The 17969-nt window shown below is 42.0% G+C and overlaps 3 protein-coding genes across 3 annotated transcripts in view; 2 read left to right on the forward strand and 1 right to left on the reverse strand.

Moving 5' to 3' along the window:
• The first annotated feature begins 122 nt into the window (after nucleotides 1–122).
• On the forward strand, nucleotides 123–6080 carry LOC117817264 (myozenin-2-like). Its single transcript, XM_034689864.1, has 6 exons — nucleotides 123–287; nucleotides 818–912; nucleotides 1978–2141; nucleotides 2965–3118; nucleotides 3654–3837; nucleotides 4616–6080. Exons 2-6 carry the CDS (start codon nucleotides 825–827, stop codon nucleotides 4797–4799), a joined length of 774 nt encoding a protein of 257 aa, XP_034545755.1. The 5' UTR covers nucleotides 123–287; nucleotides 818–824; the 3' UTR covers nucleotides 4800–6080.
• On the reverse strand, nucleotides 5189–12024 carry rbm22 (RNA binding motif protein 22). Its single transcript, XM_034689862.1, has 11 exons — nucleotides 11898–12024; nucleotides 9260–9313; nucleotides 9124–9153; nucleotides 8859–8991; nucleotides 8639–8739; nucleotides 8370–8542; nucleotides 7522–7722; nucleotides 7250–7414; nucleotides 6713–6801; nucleotides 6471–6599; nucleotides 5189–5962 (listed from the first exon to the last, which is right to left on the reverse strand). Exons 1-11 carry the CDS (start codon nucleotides 11949–11951, stop codon nucleotides 5808–5810), a joined length of 1284 nt encoding a protein of 427 aa, XP_034545753.1. The 5' UTR covers nucleotides 11952–12024; the 3' UTR covers nucleotides 5189–5807.
• Nucleotides 12025–14899: 2875 nt separating this feature from the next.
• LOC117817827 (bifunctional heparan sulfate N-deacetylase/N-sulfotransferase 1-like) overlaps nucleotides 14900–17969 on the forward strand; it is a 56988-nt gene continuing 53918 nt past the window's right edge. The window contains exon 1 of the mRNA XM_034690594.1: nucleotides 14900–15113. The gene's annotated coding sequence lies outside the window, so the exon portion shown is untranslated. The remainder of the gene's footprint in view (nucleotides 15114–17969) is intronic.

Below are 17969 nucleotides of genomic sequence, written 5' to 3' on the forward strand. Positions count from 1 at the left end.
TTTATTATGAAAGAGTCTTGCGGTCAGGATGTAAATCTTTTTACTTACCCCTTCTCCTCAATCGCCCTTTTATCCCCCCCACCCCACCCAATCCTCACCCTCTTATTCCTCTGCTAAAATAACCCCGTGAGGTCAGCGCCCGAGGCATCTTTGGATGAGTTTTATATCCACTGTTGCTCCTCGGCTGAGGAGTGTCAGAGGGGGAGCAGGGAAGCATCCCAGCTTCAGTGCCGGATACACCACACGACCACCCAGACCAGCTCTGACTGCAGAGAACACACAGGCAGGTAAGTTCTGAGGGGAGAGGAGAGTGAGCCTTTAGAGAGGTAGCACTGACTACTGTCTGTTGTGTGTTCGGTATTGAAGCCATCTTGTCCTTAACTGAACTGTAAACAGAGAGGTGATACAATCTTACATATCTATGGTGCTGCAGAGTCAGCTTTAAATTTTGGGAATCACTGGGATTTTGCTGCAAAGTGACAGAGTTTTCTAGTCATACATGAGACGGATTTTAAGAAATCTCATATATCAGTAAAGGCACAATGGAGAAACACATGGCTTATGTTATGTAGTAATAACACAGTAAGTAATTTGCTCTTAATTTAACTTATTTTACAGGATTTGTATATGTAAGCTAACTGAACAGGAAACCTAAAAATATGTTAATTTCTTGCTTTTGTCACTGAATTTAGCATATTTTCTTAAACAAATGTGCAGTGGCTGCATTGGCAACGGTCTTAATAGAAGTATCTCAAAATAAACTGCAGTTTGTGAAAATCTTTGTGATGATTAATGTGGAATTGTTTGTTCTTTAAAGGAGTAAGATGATGATGATGATGCACACAGGCCTGGATGACCTAACAAAGCAGAGGATGATGCAGGCCAAAGCTCTGTCAAAGGAGGCCAGAGGAGGTGAGACTCGCGGGACAAGGTGTATTCAATGATTGTGTTCTATTAGAAAGATATACACATGATATCTGGACATGAACACAGAAGATAGTTGACATGAAGACCTGTATGTAGATTTATGTATAATCTGGTTTAGTCTACACTGTGGTTTACACATGATTTAAAAAACATGGTATCCTCTTGTGTGTATTCACTACAATATTAAAATTGTCATTGTGTGTGATCACAGCATGAGGCTGTCAGATATAATTGAGCCCAACATCAAAGTGTGTTTCGCCCATAGCCTGGGGACACATGCCATGTGCTACACCCAAATCCCAAGAGAGCCTGTGTGTTGTTCAAATTCTCCAAACATTCCAACAGGGACCATCACAGTCGCAATGTTTGTTTTCTAGCACTGCCTGCCAGCTACACTTTAAAACCAAAGTCCCCTAAACTCAGCAAAATGTGACTCCCACCACTGAATTTTACACAGGCCGATCAAAGGCAGCTCCTCAAGGGTGGCACATGCCCAGACTTCTCCTAACACTTTTCATGTCTCAGAAAAAGGGCCATCCGCTCCTACACGACTCTTTCATCCAAAGATCCTATTTATATGCCCAGTTACCCCTGCAACCCAGACCACAACAAACATTACGCACCCCTTGACATCATCTGCAGGCTATTTCAGACCCTCTGCTGTGCCATGATTTAAGACGAGAAGAGACCTCAAGCAGAAGCTGTGCAGATATCAACTTAGTGATGCTGCACATGCTTTGGATTTTTTCTATCAGCGCCCCTCAGCTGTTTCATGTCGACAGAAACAAGAAGATCAGAGGAGACATTAAGATTTGCCAAAGGTCCCTATTAGTCTGTGTTACTTTCATTCTCTTTCCAAATGTCTGGAGGTTGCTATTATCATTGCATTTGCACTGATAACAAAATGTCATGAGTGTTTGTGCAGAGTTAGTGTCACCACACAGCATAAATGTGTCTACTTTGGTATTTTACTCTGAAAATAGGTATGAATATAAAATATATAATCTCTTAATATTAAAGCACTTTAGTTCGTGTCTGTTGTTGTGCCAGGGGGTCTGAACCTGGGGAAGAAGGTGAGTGTTCCCAAGGATGTGATGATGGAGGAGCTCAACCTTCCATCCAATCGAGGCTCTCGCATGTTCCAGGAGAGGCAGAAGAGGGTCGAGAGGTTCACGCTGGAGAACGCACCCGGTGGTTCTTATGACACGCACAATGTAAGGACCTGAGAGATGACCCACAGCACACAATGACTCATTCCCTGTGAATTTCATGCAACATACACACCCCAAATGAAGTGCCTGTTTGTCTGATCTGATAGTTAATGGTTCATTACAGCTTTGAAGTTTTCTAAACTGATCAAAGTGCACCAATTAAAGTGACAGTGACGTCTCAGCTGTCTCTCCTCTGAGCTCTGTGCCATCTCTTTACAGCAACAGGAATTAAACTTCAGAGCTCATTAATGGCAATAAGGGTACAAATCGGACCACCTGGAGGATTTTAATTGGACAAGGAAGTGATTTAAAGAAGAGATGTTACAGGGAAACCCCTACAACCAAAAAGGGGGAGAAAATAACACTGAGGCAGCAGATGCTACGGTTTTTTTTTCACATCTTCACTTCTAGACAAATCCAAAATGCTAGATCTAAACAAAATATAATGGTGCCAGGTTTTATTCCCTTTCTCTTTTGGTTAAAGCGTACAGGACTTAATTCCAATTTAATCTAACCGTGATAACATAAAGGTGTCTTTCTTTTTCAATTTTTTGAAAGCACCTTACAGAGGTTAGTCAAGACATCTGCAAAAAAATCAAACGTGAAATAAAATGTAAAATTAATGTAACGTAAACGCATCCTCGCTCAGACAATCAGGATGATGAACTGCCTGTTAAACCATAAATTATTTGTTTCATCTGGTTTTGTTATCTCCCATTTTTATCAGTATTGTATCACCTTTACTTTCTTACAACTGATCCTGCTGCTTTGCACGCATCCATCCATCCATCACCTATACAGCTAACTGTAAATGTCCCTTCCCCAGGTCTACTTGGAGTCAGTTCCTCCCTCACAGATCATCCCAGAGCCGCAGGCAGGAAAAGAGAACCAGGCTTTCTCCATCCCTGGTAAGCATAGCCTGGTCATGAACCTTCAGAAGACTGTAGCAAAGAAGGGCGCTCCTGAAGTCCTCGCTCCAGGTAAATGGTGATACAGAATGAAGAAGGGATTGCCTCAAACCCATACACGTAGCTCTCTGCAATGCCAGCTGCATGGACACATTATCTCTCTTTGATCTACTGCTTTATATTTCTCATATGGAAATAAATTTAGCAAATAAATTGGCTTGACTGTAACAATTGCCAGCAGAGTTGGCAGTCTGCAGGAAGCGTTTATCTGTGTTGGGTGCTGTTGTGCATCAGTCCTGACAGAAGGCACTGCTGCAGTTTGACTGACAGGAAGCTAAGCTGTGTTTATTACAGGGGATTCACGCTGAGATATAATTACTGTAGTTCCTATTGTTGACGGGAGTGACATCAAAGAAAGTTAGGAGTGTATTAGATCTGTTTGTGCATGGTTGGAGCTTGTTCTTTATGGTTATCTTGTTGGCTTTGTAATGACTTTCAAACCCATGGTGACTTTGTTTTTGAATCAGTCAAATGAGATAATATTATTGCAAATTGAAGTAAGAGGTTTTATTTTACTCCACTGATGCACAACTTTTATTTCTGTCAGGGTATTCTGGCCCTCTGAAGGAAATTCCTAAAGAGAAATTTAACACAACAATTATCCCCAAATCCTACTGTTCCCCGTGGACGGAGGCTTTGAGGGGTAACGAAGAGCTCCTGAACTCCCTCAATATCCAACTACCTGAGCTCCCACAAAGACAACAGCCTGCTAACTACAGGTGTTTCAACAGGTAAGTCTGCCTACGACTCAAGATGCCTTAATAAATCATGAATTGTAAAATCCTACTCGGTGGAAGGCAGAGATGTCGAGACCACTAATAGACCCATGGATAACCTGACCAGTGACCACGTTATTCATCACAAGCATCCCTTCCCCTCGGCTCAGCGCCATGTTTCCATAGTTTGAAAATAAATCCAATGTCTGGCTTGCACCTCTTCGGAGTGTGGCTGCGTGATGGCTATTTTGAAGCCTGGCACTTGAAAGATGATATGCTTGGAGGGAGAGAGAGAGGGGGGGTGGCTGCAGGCTTTTAATGCCCCTACACGACAGATTGCGCACGAAGGGAATCATCTTTCTCGCAGCACACAGGGAATTGCATCACAGCAGCAAGACAGTACAAAGGTTAACCTTGGGCAGATGGAGGAATAGAGTATATATGACAGATAAACGCAGGCATGACACAATTAAAGCTGTCAATCACTCGTGCTCTGCCAGCCAGTCTGAAACATCACCCCCCTGTGGAGAGATCCATTTACAGCCTTAAGATAACTATGATATTATGATGCTTTAACTCAATCTGTACTTAGCTAATGGCTCATCACAGTGTTCTTGAGTCATCCTGCTGATAGAAGTGGTAAAATCAGAGGATTACCGGACTGAGTATCATGTGTCATCTTAAAGTTGTACCTCTCTACAGGAAGGAGACATTTGATATCTAGCATCTTGTTCCGTCTGGAAAGTATGCATTAGACCTGCTTAGCAAGGCCTCTTTTCTTTTTCACTCTCAGATCCGCCAGGCCATTTGGGGGAGCCATGACCAGTAAGAGGGTGATCCCAGTGTTGAACTTTGAAGCAGTGGAAACCCAAAACCTGCCCAGGGTCGCTCTGGATCAAATGTGTCGACGGCCGAACTTTAACCGAGCACCCAAAGGATGGGGGGATGATTACAACCCTGAATCTAATGAACTATGAAGAAAAGAGGGCTAACAAGTCGAAGACTGAAGCACTTGACTTACGCTTGCATTTCTCCTCTTACAAAGATGATCACACTGTAACTCAGTGAACACTATAGGGGAGAAAAATAACACTCCTGCTTGATACATGAAGTGGTTTGTTATAACCGAGTGTTTAGACCAGCTGAGGAAACTCCAAATGCTGGATCACATTATCAATGTGGAGTCCGTGGAAATGCTGCAATAGTGATGAGTTGTAACTAACCTTTGTTCGCATACTAAGCAATATGTGCCACAGCATCTGATGCTTCTCCCCTCTCTCCCTCTGAACTCCACCTGACATGCAAGAGCAAAGGGGGCAGCTTACTCTGCTTTTACACAGTTTAATGAATGATTTGCACTATGAGATGATCAATGACAGAACTGAGTCAATTTAATAAGAAGTGAAACAACAGTCAAAGAAAGGCTACCAATAAACTACATCGTTATGTTGTGGAATATCAATGTGTCACATAAAAAAAGAGTCAATGTAGCAGTAAATCAAAAAGGTTTAAAAATGCTTCTCTGAGTTCTACTCCTTGTGATACTTTACACAATCTGACAAATACAAGTTGAACCTATTGTTTACATTTTTGTATGTACAATAGCTCCAACCACAAGAGCCTGTTAAGCCATGTGGCCCTGATCACAAGAGCCATTTTGCACCGGTTTGAAGTCTTTCACCGTATTCTCTTCCAGCTCTTCAGATCCTGTTCTTAATCTTTCTGTGGGTGGTGAAAAAGTCATCTTGTAGGGTCCTTGTTCTTGTCCCATTCAACACAGAATGTGCAGTTCCACTGCTCTGCGGGTGGCATAATAAATCAGATGTTTTCCTGTAAGATGCGACTGGGTTCTATGCTTAGTATTTCTCCCAGACGCTATCGGCAGGTTTTGGGCCTGCTGACAGCATCTGAAGTGAAAGCACCTGACCAGGGTTAACGCGAAGAGAAGAATGACACCTATTGATAGAATGATTTAACTCCCGCAGCTAATCGCCATGACGTGAGCCGTGTGCGGCATGGGCACCCATGCGCTGAGGATCCTGAGAGGGGTAGTGGATTTGACCTGGAGGTCTCATGCTCATTGGTGGGGGCATGGGTGGAGCCATGGGACCCATGTGGTGGAACATTGGCGGGCCAAAACCTGATTGACAGAAAGAGAGAGAATACAGTTTTAGGTTTCCTTATCAAGTCAAGTTTGCAACTATTGACACCGTTTTACATGAGAGATAAATCAGCACAGAGTTGAAAGTGATAACTAAAACGACCTGATTACCAGAGATGGTACTGGTATTGAACAAAAGGGCATGTGAAATGAAAGTCTTTTCTTCAAACCACTTAAAATCACATTTTTCATTTTTATGGAATCTTTATTTGGATAAACTGAGGGTTGCAAGAAAATTTAAGTGATAGACACAGAGCATCCTGTTAATAAATACTAAGCAAGAGAGTGAGAAATAGTGAGAGCAAGAACAAGAGAGCGAGAGAGAGAGAGATCTAGAGAGAGAGAGAGAGAGAGAGAGAGAGAGAGAAAGAAAGAAAGAAAAGAAAAAAGAGACAGAGAGCGAGAGAGTATAATTGCATCCCTCTAGTACATTAGTGCTTTTGATATCACACCTGCTGTGTCTGTGAGATCATGGATATAATTTTACCTGGAGGAGGTGGGTTGATGCCAGGAGGTGGAGGCAAAGCAATGTTCATGACAGCAGGAGAGGTGCCAGGGTCCAGGTTGAAGTAGTTCGCAGGGGCCTCCTCATCTAAAGCTGGTGGTGGAGGAAGAGCTACAGAAAACACAGAGAAACAGATTTAAAGAAACCACAAGACACAACATTTCTACAATAGATCTGAATAATGTGACAATATGGAGAAGAATTTATGAGACTGTTGCACTCACCTCCAGGCAGTCCAGGTACAGGATCCAGTCGGGTACCCATCTCACTGACTCCATCTTTAATGCCCTCCTTCCCTCTTGCTGCCTGAGACCTAAAAAACAATCCCCATGAGCAATAAGTAAACTTAACATTTTGTTAAATAGTGTTGAATGCTATGAGGCAGTGCAGTTGTGTCGATCTCAAAAACGAATGCCCCCTGCCTGGTGTGAATTCTTTGCTGTGGTCCAGCTCTTACTGCGTCTGATACAGTACATTAAAAACTCTGCAGTCAGAGCTTTGATGGTAGAATTACTACAGGCTGTTACTCTCAAACATAAACATGGAAACTCTTGACTGCACCGTTTAAACAAGAAAATTAAACATTCATTGTTCACATGTCAGAAGTGGCTCAGCAAAGAGAGTGAGGCTGTGTGAGCGTGGATTTTTAAATCAGATGTTATGTGGAGTTTCTTTGGTTAGTATTCTCCTCTATGGATGGCTACATGAGGTTGACACAGTGTCTTGTGGGTAATGAACCCCTTAAATGCTCAAATTCTTACCTTCCCCATTTGACAGTGAGCCTACGTCCATTGATGATGAGTTTGTTAAAGGACTTCTCAGCAGCCGTCTCTGCTGACTGCCTGGTGGCGAACTGGATGAAGGCACACTGTTGCCTCTGGACGATTGTAATGGTGCGAATCTCACCAAACTGGTAAAAGTGACTCCTGGAATTGAAGAAATTAACATGTAATGAATCACAAACCCTGAGAGTCAATGTCTAAAACTGTAATTTTATTTCATGCTAATAAAAAGCTGTGAAAGAATCCCTTACTTAAGATCTCCATCTGTGACGGTATCCCCCAAACCCCCGATGTAGAGGGTGCTGATGGACTTGTCCTCTGGTGGGTCCAATCGGGGCATAGTTGAGGCCCGTTTCAACAGCTTGTCAGCCACAGGGTCATTGATACCATAGTAACGATCCTTTATGTTCTGATCAGCTAATGGGTCATCAGGATCTGTAGGCTTCTCGTGCCTGTGTGAAAAGGAGAATCACAAGGGGTAAGTGCACATGGTACGACCAATACAAAGAACTTACAAAAGGCATTTTTCGACCGCTGGAACTTTACTCCGGAACTAGGGACTTTACCCCTGAACTACGTGCGTTTCGACCGGAGGAACAAGGGTCTAAATTTAGTTCAGGGGTAGATAATATCCCCCCTGAAAAGCCCCAGCTTGGGGGTAGTACTTTTCAAAGGTTCTGGGACTTTCGGTTGAATGTGACGGTGTTTGTGGAGTTTACACAGTTGTTGAAACACAGAGGGAGTTCCTGGGAATGCATACTAGTTTAGTTTTTTATTAAGATTTCAAAATATTATTTAATATTACTTTTTTCTCCATACGTCACTGGCCTGATTTGCACAATCTACCTGGGACTTCAGCTTGCGGTCGAAACGCAGACAACAATGGGGGCACAGAAACCTTTTAGTTCTGGGGAAAGTAGTTCTGGGGGCTAAAAGACCCAGAACTCTTGGTTGAAATGCACCTTATCACAACAATACATTTTGAGGCATATATATATATATATATATATATATATATATGCCTCAGGAACAAAAAAGTATCAGCTCCACCACATCTGATCAACTATAACCCCAAGCAGTTTTTTTAAATGTCACTCACCTGTAGGGACACTCCTCCCCTCTCTTACACTCTCCCTTCACCCAGAAGGAGCAGATATGCGGTCGGTTCCTCTTGTAGTACGGAGTGGTCCGGGCCAGTTTCAGTAACATATCACTAGAGCTGGGTGCTTTACCGAGCTGGCCCACTGGCCGTGTGCCGTCCGAATTGGCTATCTAAAAATGGAGGGATCCAAACAGATATGAGTGAGTGGTGAACGAAAACCAAATTCTCAACATTTAAAAGGTTAGGTTTAAGGATGGTGCATATACCTCTCTCTCCATATTCTGTGTGTAGTACTCTTTGTTCACATCTGACCTTGGAACCTCATCTTTAACGGACAGTCCAGTGTCTCTGACCTGGATGGGCAAACCTGTGAAACACAGTGTAACACATCTGGGCTGAGTTCACATAGCTTTGTGCTACACAGAGCAAAGAACAAGCACACAGGCCACAATACGTCTACTAATTGCAAGGGGGTCGGTAACTCACCATACTCCAGGTCCAGCAGACATGTCTGACAAACATTTTTCATTTTACTGCAGGTCTGACAGACCTCTGTCTTCTTGAAACGCATTCTCGTCCCTGGACACCACCGGAACACAGTGAATGGTCGAGCACAGATCTAATGGACAAAGGCAATACAATTAAGTAAAAACGATCTCACGATGGTATCAAGCTAGTCTTGTATCACAGGTCTAGGCTAAACTGTGTTGTATTGCATGAACCAGAATCTTTGTTTTTATTCAAAATGTACCTTGCATTCCTTCCCGTACTTTTCTTTGGTCTATAAAACAAGAAGAAAAAATACATTTGAACCTACACCACAGAAAATCAAACACTGACAACAACAAGCCTTTATTCCTTATGATGATATATTTATGCTCTCTCACCATGCGGATGTACGGGTTTTCTCCCAAACATGTCTGACACAGAATTGGGAAGTCCTGGAGGAGAGAGAAAGAGGTTAGGATCAGGTAAAAAAAATCAAGCACCACGTCACCTTAACATACAGTAGTTCTGAGATACAAGTTATCTAGGGCAGTAACTACATCCTCTAAATCATCGTCTCCTGTGGGTACTTTGGCAATGTTGAATGTGTGAATGTATTGAGAGTGCGCTGAGGCTAGTTCACTCTAACTTTGCCATCTGTTGAAGGATGCTGTTTCAATCCAAGTTCTAGCTGCTGAGAAGGACCACTGACAGCATCAGCCAAACACCTAAATATAAGCATCTCTTGTGGCTCAAACGTCAACTACATAGTCTTAGGTTACAAAGTTTATAATCTGTTGTCTAGATAAAACCAACATTGGCCAGAAGCCTTGATGTGTCATGGCTAAACAGAGGCGACTGATTTGTTGCCTTATATAGTTGGGATAAGGACCTTTTGACTGGTTCCGAAATATAATTGTTCAATGGGAACATTTGTGGAGATAGTGTCTGTTAACCCTCCTGTTATGTTGTGGGTCAAATTGACCCATTTTAAAGTTTAAAAAAAAAAGAAGTAATTTTGGCTATGAAACTTCTGCTTGGCTTAATTAGCGTGAACAACATATAAACTGAAAATGGTTCATTTAACACATTTGCAACCCCCCCTTGCGTGTTTGTATTACATAGATACTGTGTGGGTCAATTTGACCCTGCAATGAAAGTGGAGCCTAAAAGGGGTCAGAAGTGTCATATACTAAATGTTTCTTTGCAACTGTGTGACATATTTCACCCCAATCCCTTTACAATGTACATAAAAAAAGTTTTAACATGAATTTCATAAAAAACGAGTGAATTATACTCATGTAACCATGATCTGTGAGAATCAAAGAACACCAATGCACTAAATATTGATTTAAATGGTTAGTAATGGAGTTAATAATGAGTTTTTAAAAAATGTAAATTGGGATTTTTTTGGGGGGTTCTGACACTTTTGAATCATTAAATATGCCCCAGGTCAAGTTGACCCAGGAACATTATCACTGTGCCTAAGAAATTAACATAACAGGAGGGTTAAGTTATGAAACTTTTCGACCTTGAAAAATGGTTTTAGTTAATGTAGCTTCTTCCAATAATTTCTACTGACAAACAGGGCAATACAAAATACATCTCCCAACAAAACTTTTGAATAACAAAATTCTCTGAGCCACATCTGAAAAGTAAGTCTCATAAACAGTGGTTGACAGTAACAAAGTACATTTACTTGAGTACAGTACTTAAGTACATTTTTGGAGTATCTGTACTTTACTTGAGTATTATTTTGGGGGGAAACGTATGACTTTTACTCCACTACATTTATATCAATGCTCTTGTTACTCACTACTTCAGCTTTGAAGTCCGCTCATGGATTTCCTTCTCTTTCTAACACAGAGCAGATTTCACCCAGATCAGGCAGTTTATTTAGAGGTGGTAATGATGGCTATAATTCTCCACCTGAGCACCCATGTCCATATCTTCAGCCCGTGTTAGATGTTTTTTAAATGAAGAATGATATGTATCATTTGAAATGTTCACCCTGTTTCCCACTCTGCCCAAAAATACAAAAAGTCACAGTCCAACCTGAGAAAGTAGGTTGAGCTACTTAACATTTGTTTCATTCCAGATGAACATTTCAAACTAAGGTGTCTGTGCTTAGAGTAACTTAGTTTCTGTTTGTATTCCATAGTTAAATTTTTAGAGATTTCAAGTAATGGTTTCTTGATAAACATAATGTAACAGAATGTATTCCTATGTATTCTTGACTCCACTGATATATCGTGAAAATACAAAGTTTTGAGATATTTTAAGAAGGACTTTGAATACTTAAGTATTTTTAAAAGGAAGTACTTCAGTACTTTAACTCAAGTAATAATCTGACAGAGCAACTTTCACTTGTATTGGGGTAATATTTGACATGGAGTATCTATACTTTGACTTAAGTAATGAAGCTGTGTACTTTGTGGTCACTAAACATCTCAGATTTTTCTTCCAGTCGTGTCGCTACAGTTGATGATGTGCAAGCGGAAATCGTCCCGTTGCCCGAGCGCCTGCTAAGCTAACATTAACTTCACAGTTAGATCTTGTTTAAGTGTTTTTGCATTGGCACAGATAGGTGACTGTACTGTAAGTCAGACTAGCTCTTTGTAACGTAGTAAGAAATGAGACGTGTCAACTTGCTAGCATCTCTCAGCGTTGCTTGTATTTATTGTTGTTAGCATACTAGCGCTAGCCTTGATAATCCTGTTTCGATGGATCAATTTACCAAGATCAGTTTTTGTGTGGAAGTCGTGTGCTATAACATGTACTGTATCCATCTATCTTGACTGGTTCTAGTGAATTGGAGCTGTTTTATACGTTAACGTTGGCCCTGTGGCAAACGTTCACATGCTAGCAGCCACGCTTCGCCTTGCTAGCATTCGGCTAACTAGCCACCTAGCTAACGCGCCTGGTTGGTGCGAAGCAGTTGATACTTCAGGCTCATGTTTGGTCCCTTCAATTGATCTGATAATGTTCATATCTCAGCACTGCTAACGCCTTATATCATATAGCACCGATTGAACGTACCGCGTCTTCCCAGTTCTGTCTATTGTAGGTGTTGGATCCCAGGGACGTCGCCATTTTGCTGAGTGTGAGCCGAGCGGGCCAAACAACCGACGATTCAAGAGGGGTCAGACCACAATGCACTGCGCGAGAGACCCACGTCTCTCCTTAGGGTGTCGCCCTATCTCAAGAAACTATCAGATGTATCATACTTTACAAAAGAACGAAATAATAAAGCAAAATGCATTGTATTTACACGGCACATTTGAAAAATGACAGTGAAAAGCAGTGAAAACAAATACATTACACATATAGCATACCAAATCATTGTGAAACAAACATGTAAAACATATTAAAGCAGAGGTGTCTAACTCATTTCCGTTCAGGGGCCACATGCAGCCCAATTTGATCTCAAGTGGGCCAACATAAATACTGTTTGTTATAGTGCAAAAAAGTACATTCTGAAAATGTTCACATTTAATAAACTATCTTTTTACAAAAACAGCTGTTGTATTTTTCGCCTAATGGAGTCTCAAAGTGGGGCCAAATATGATTTTCTTTAAGCACTGAAACCTGCTGCGAACACACCATGCATAGGCTACAGGTTTCCCATTCAGCTGACACACAGTGTTATATTTACAGCAAAAAACAGATAGATTATAATAATGAAGAAGGTAAAGTTGACTATTGTTGACTCCCCAGCTCCAGCATGAACAGTTTGCTTGCTGGACAGTGTTGTATGCAGGGGTCCAGAAAGTCTATAAAGTCTATATTTTTCCTCACTTTGAGAAAAAAATAAATCCTGGAGCGCTGTTCATGTGCCTTCTGTCAGCTGTTTGATTGCATGCGACCCCCAGAGAACAAATTTGAAATAGCAGTTACTTTTATTGAAAAATTACAGTTGATGTCTTCTCTGTAATTTTTTCACTTTGCAAAGTCATCCTGTGGGCCAGATTGGAAGCTCTGGCGGGCCGGTTTTGGCCCTTGGGCTGTATGTTTGACACCCCTGAATGAAAGGCATTAAAACTACTTAATATAGCTGGCAAATATGCCTACTTGAACATTATGTCAAAGATATTTAAATTGTAGGCTATCTTTCCTACATTTATCAGGCTATAAAAGTGACTTCTGAATTTCTTTGAAAAATCTAGCATTAAAAATACACTACCTATTCTTTTTTAATATATAACAGAACGTTAAGGGTTTTAACCCTGACATTCTAATATCCAAATGTTCACTCTGCATCATCAGTTGTTTTACTTGACCCCTAAAATATCCATTTGTTTATGATAATGTTTGAATACTTCAAAATGTACACAATTTTGAATATTGTTATTTTCTAGGCATACTCCTTTGAATTAAGTTAATGATGTGAGTACTTTTTCCATTACTACCTGTGTTGGGGAGAGTGGCAAACAGACAGATTGAATGACTGCGGAGTGTGAGCTTGTATAAGCCAATTGTGTAGTCCACTTACAGTTTATCTATCCACCTGTTACCATTGAGGTCAGAGTGTCTCTGCTGTGTGAAACTCCAATCAGCAAGGCAAAGCATGCCGGAGATTACGGATGAGCATTAAGGGCCTAATGTTTAGTTAAGGTCAGGATGAGGTGGGGGAGTCAAAGGACAGGGATTAGAACGGGTCTGAAGAGCTGGCAAGTCTTTCTGAGTACAGCTCCCCCTCAGGAGGTCAGGGAACCAGGTCTGCTCTATTTTAGAGATTCTTCCAGGAAAAACATCTCTTGTCTCTTTTGTTAAATATGTTTGATATAGATTTAGTGAAGTGAAATCTCTACTCCCCCTTGTCCTCTGCTGGTTTCCCTCCAAGCCCAGTGCACAGTTTGTGCCTGCCCTGTGTTTAGTGGTGGGACACAAAAGTAAATCTTCTGGTTCTTGTATTCCTTGTCTTAATGAGTGGTGTGACCCTTTTTCTTCAATCATGTGATGGGGATGAGACTGCCAAAGATTTTTTTGAAGGAGGGCTTTGTCTGTGATTTAGCGACTCCATAATCAAAATCACAAACCATATGTCACAAGGTCAGCAGATGTGTACGTATCTGCCTCACAACTGTGCAGTGATTCAGCTTCATTCAGAAATTGAGGACAAAAAAGTGGTGATAATGGTTTTGTTAATATTGTGTTCCTTTGCTGTGAACAGTGATCTTAGCTCTTATGCAAGACTTGTGTATTTGAGTGTTTTTCTAGCCTATCACACTAAGTTATGAGCATCTGAAATAGTTAAATATATGTTTTAGAATGAAACAGCGCTACTTATTGTAATGAGCTGCATTACTGAAAAATAAAACATTTTACATGTTCATCACCTTTTGTTGCAACTGGCTCCAAGAAAAAAAAAACATGTGGATGCATGGGCGCTTGTTGTGTTAATACAGGGGTTCCCAAACTTTTCAGCCCAGGACCCCCAAAATATTGGTGCCAAGAACTTGTGATCCCCCTGCCCCTCAAAGTGATTTAATGTGGCTTAATTTAGCTGGTCTGCAGAAAATGAGCCTACCTATATGAACATTTGGCTGTGTTTCCTATGCTGTTATGAATTAGCCTACTGCTACTGATGCTTTTGATAATTAACTGTTCACTAACCCTAAACTTAGATGTCATCTGGCCAAAAGAAAGGCAGAAAACTCATTACATTCTCTATTTTTAAGGTTTTATTTCAAGTGTTGCTACTATTTTTGTCAATATTTTTTGTCTCGCGACCTCCCAGGGGGTCCCGACCCACACTTTGGGAACCCCTTGTGTAATACACACACTATTTAAATAATCACGACTTACCCTGAGGATAACTATAAATCGTAATAACTATCACTGCACAATAAAATTCAGACCACAGCAGCATGCGCCATTCTAACCTCACTACCAAAGAGCATGGGTGCAGACCATAGACTGTAAAAGACAGGCCCCTGCAGAGACTATATGAACAGTGATTTCTTTTAGGAGTCATGTAGTATATGTTTGTATGTGCATGCATATGAGGCAAAAATGCACCCCACTGGCGCCCCCTATCGACAGTTATGGGCCACCGCCGGTGCACGGAGCTGCAGAAAGAGAGGGGCATTCTCAGATTTCCCGATTTCTCCCAGCCGAGTCCGCTGTGCCGCTTCCACATCACGGCAACAGCAAAACCGAGACGACGACGACGACATGCACCCAGCGTGCCTCAACCGCACATTCATTTTAACCGGACTGTGTGCTCCCAAACCCACTTAGACCCAAAACGAGGTGAGTACATCGACACACACAAGTCTCGTTGCCGTGTTTTCGCACATGTTTGGTACACGACCGAGAGCCCTGCCGCTCGGTCTCCCAGGCCAGGCTAGTGAACGCTGCTGTCTGGCGCAGACGGAGAATGAGGCCAGTTTTCGGCCTGACTCCCCTCGGCTGGAAACATAAAGCCCCGGCGAAATAGTAGAGGGTCAGTGCGTGTGGCTTTCGGCTCGTTTCACAGCAGCGGAGAAAGGAGGCTAAGGTTGTTTTTCTGAAGCGGGTCGGGTGGAAGTTTGCGCTCAGGATAGAGCTGTGTCCGGCTGTGTCTCTGCACTGTGATTTAATATCGGAATTCCTTTATGCAGCCGGATACCATAAAGCAGCCCAGTAAGAGCAGCCAGAGACTAACTCGTTTTTGCAACTTTGAAGCCATCAGTATGTTTAGAGTTTTTCCTTAACGCTCGCCTTAAGTCTACCGTGACTAATTATGCAACAATGAAGCAGCGAGCCCGCACGTTTTTACAATCCAATGTGTCCCTAGCAAAGAAAAGGCCAAACGATTTTGGGTGCAAATTATAATTGTAGGTCGATATGACTGTCTGCCTCCCTAATCTAATAGCATTGCATAAGGCAGAAGTGAATAAAAGATCAACATTGGAATGCATGTAGCAAGACTCAATTTGTCCTAATGATTTCAGGGAACTTGGGTTAATTATTATCAGCAGTGATGGCAGGCTCTGTGTTGTGACACATGATGCAACAGACTATTATGTAGCTACCTGTAGGAATCATGTGCAGGCTTAAACATTGCTCTACTGTAAGACTTAAAAACGAGTTAGTCCTCACCATAGACTGTTTTTTTGGGGGAACAGAACAAATTAAGTTGAGCAGCCATAATATCTTCCAATGTAAGTTATTGAAATAGGAGTTTAGAGTGCACTGCCAAAATACAAGATGCATCTCGTTCCAAGTGTTTTAGTATGTTGCCTTTATTTATCATACTTATGCAATGCACTTTTAATAACAGTGTGGGAAAGGATTCCAGTCTTTGCTGTATCAGTCTGCATTGTTACCCTTTGTTTTGTACAATGGAGCAAATGTGTGTCTCTTCCTAGATAGCTGAAGCTATTAAATGTTATAAACACTTTTCTGGGCTGTGTTGCAAAAAAAAAAAGGGGGCCGTCCAGACCTGCCTGAAATCTGTTGCCTTGGGGTGAATGCGCGTGCAAGCGTGCACCTAATGTGAGTAAGAGATTACTAAAGGAGAATGACTCATGCTCAGAATGTGTTTGGCAAAGTCATAAGGACTTTCCCTGCATTTCTCCTCAGCTGCAGAAGACATTCTTGTGACTGTAACCGAAAAGCCCTGCTCATCTGTTTTCCTCTGGTGTCATGAGATTTATTTGACCAGTGCTTCACATTTTGATATTCCCAATGCAAGCCATATGTTGTTTATCATGGTCCACCCATCATATGTAAAGAAGACAAAAAATACGCAGGGCTTATTTCATTTGCAGATCAGATTAAAAAATAGTGTTTTTGCTGTCGCTTGTTTGTCAAATTTGTGGAGAGCTGAATGTTAAGTTGCGTTCTATTTATCCCTGCCAACTGTTTGTCTGGTTGTTCTAACCCTCCATCTGACTGCTCCCACTGGCTGCCAAACATGCTGTGATCTAGCGCTTTCAGCTGATGAAGGCTGCCACTGCCGCCGCAGCCATTTGATCATATATCAGCATCCTTTCACTTAGATATTGCTGTGAAATGCTGGGGACTAGGTTACAATGCTACACACTTAAAGGTTGTTAAAATCCTGCAGGCATGACTGTATATGACAGATCAAGTCACCCGGCAGTGTTTGGCTGTTTATCAGAATGAGGCATGATCACAGGCAATTCATCACTTCAGATTTTAGGCTTGAATGGGAGAAGGTAGAAGAAAGATGAATGTTGGTTGTCAATCATAGCTTTCACTGCTTAATGGCTACGTATGTCCATGTATGGAGGATTAATAGTACCGCAATGCCTCACAGCTTCTATACCACCTAATGCTACTCAAGGTAGATTTTGGGAAGTGCAGTGCCAAACTACATGCCAGCTCTTGTATTTTTCCATGTCAGTGCCCCTTGTGTCCACACTCAGTGTGCAGGGTGGCAGACCTCTCTTTAGAGCAGGGCTGAAGCCAGGCATCTTTCCAAAACTCAAGTCCCCCCCCAAGCCTCGATGCTGGGTATAAGCACTGCTTTGTGCCCCAGTTCTGCTCCCTATGTTTCTTATTCATATAAGACTACAACACCACTGGCTCCACTAAATACTGGAATCTACTATTGGAAGTGTCCCCAGAAATGCCTGCTGTTTGACAGACAAACTCAGATGTTTCCTCATTAAGTTGAGCTTTTGGATTAATATGCTCTGACTGTAGCATTGTGGCCCGTAGAGTAGTTTGTATTGGTGCCCTTTTTTTCCGCCTGGAATGTGGCTGTGGCATTTTTTGGCTTAAGCTCTGCTATCGTGAGGGGGTATTGGAGAGCAGGAGCAGAGTAAATACATCTCAAACGGCACAGCAAAACCCAGCATTAGCAAATGATCCGATAGCATCTGTAATCCTCGGGAAAACCTGGAGAGTTGTTTTTGAATAGCGTTAGCCTCCATCAGATAGTTGGCAGGCCCTGAGGGTGTCCACATGTGTGACTGGCTGGCTGGGCTAGCGGCGCGGCGGACTACACTATGCAGGCAGATCAGATTACTGAACGATTAGCCATGGCCTCCTATCCCCGGCCCGGGGAAATGATTTTCCACTGTCATAATTCCCTAGACTGAATTACGCAGGCCACTGACTCAGATACTCAATACTACAGTTCTGAGTAGTGCATGG

Source organism: Notolabrus celidotus, chromosome 8 (genome assembly GCF_009762535.1).
Source record: "Notolabrus celidotus isolate fNotCel1 chromosome 8, fNotCel1.pri, whole genome shotgun sequence".
NCBI lineage: Eukaryota > Metazoa > Chordata > Actinopteri > Labriformes > Labridae > Notolabrus > Notolabrus celidotus.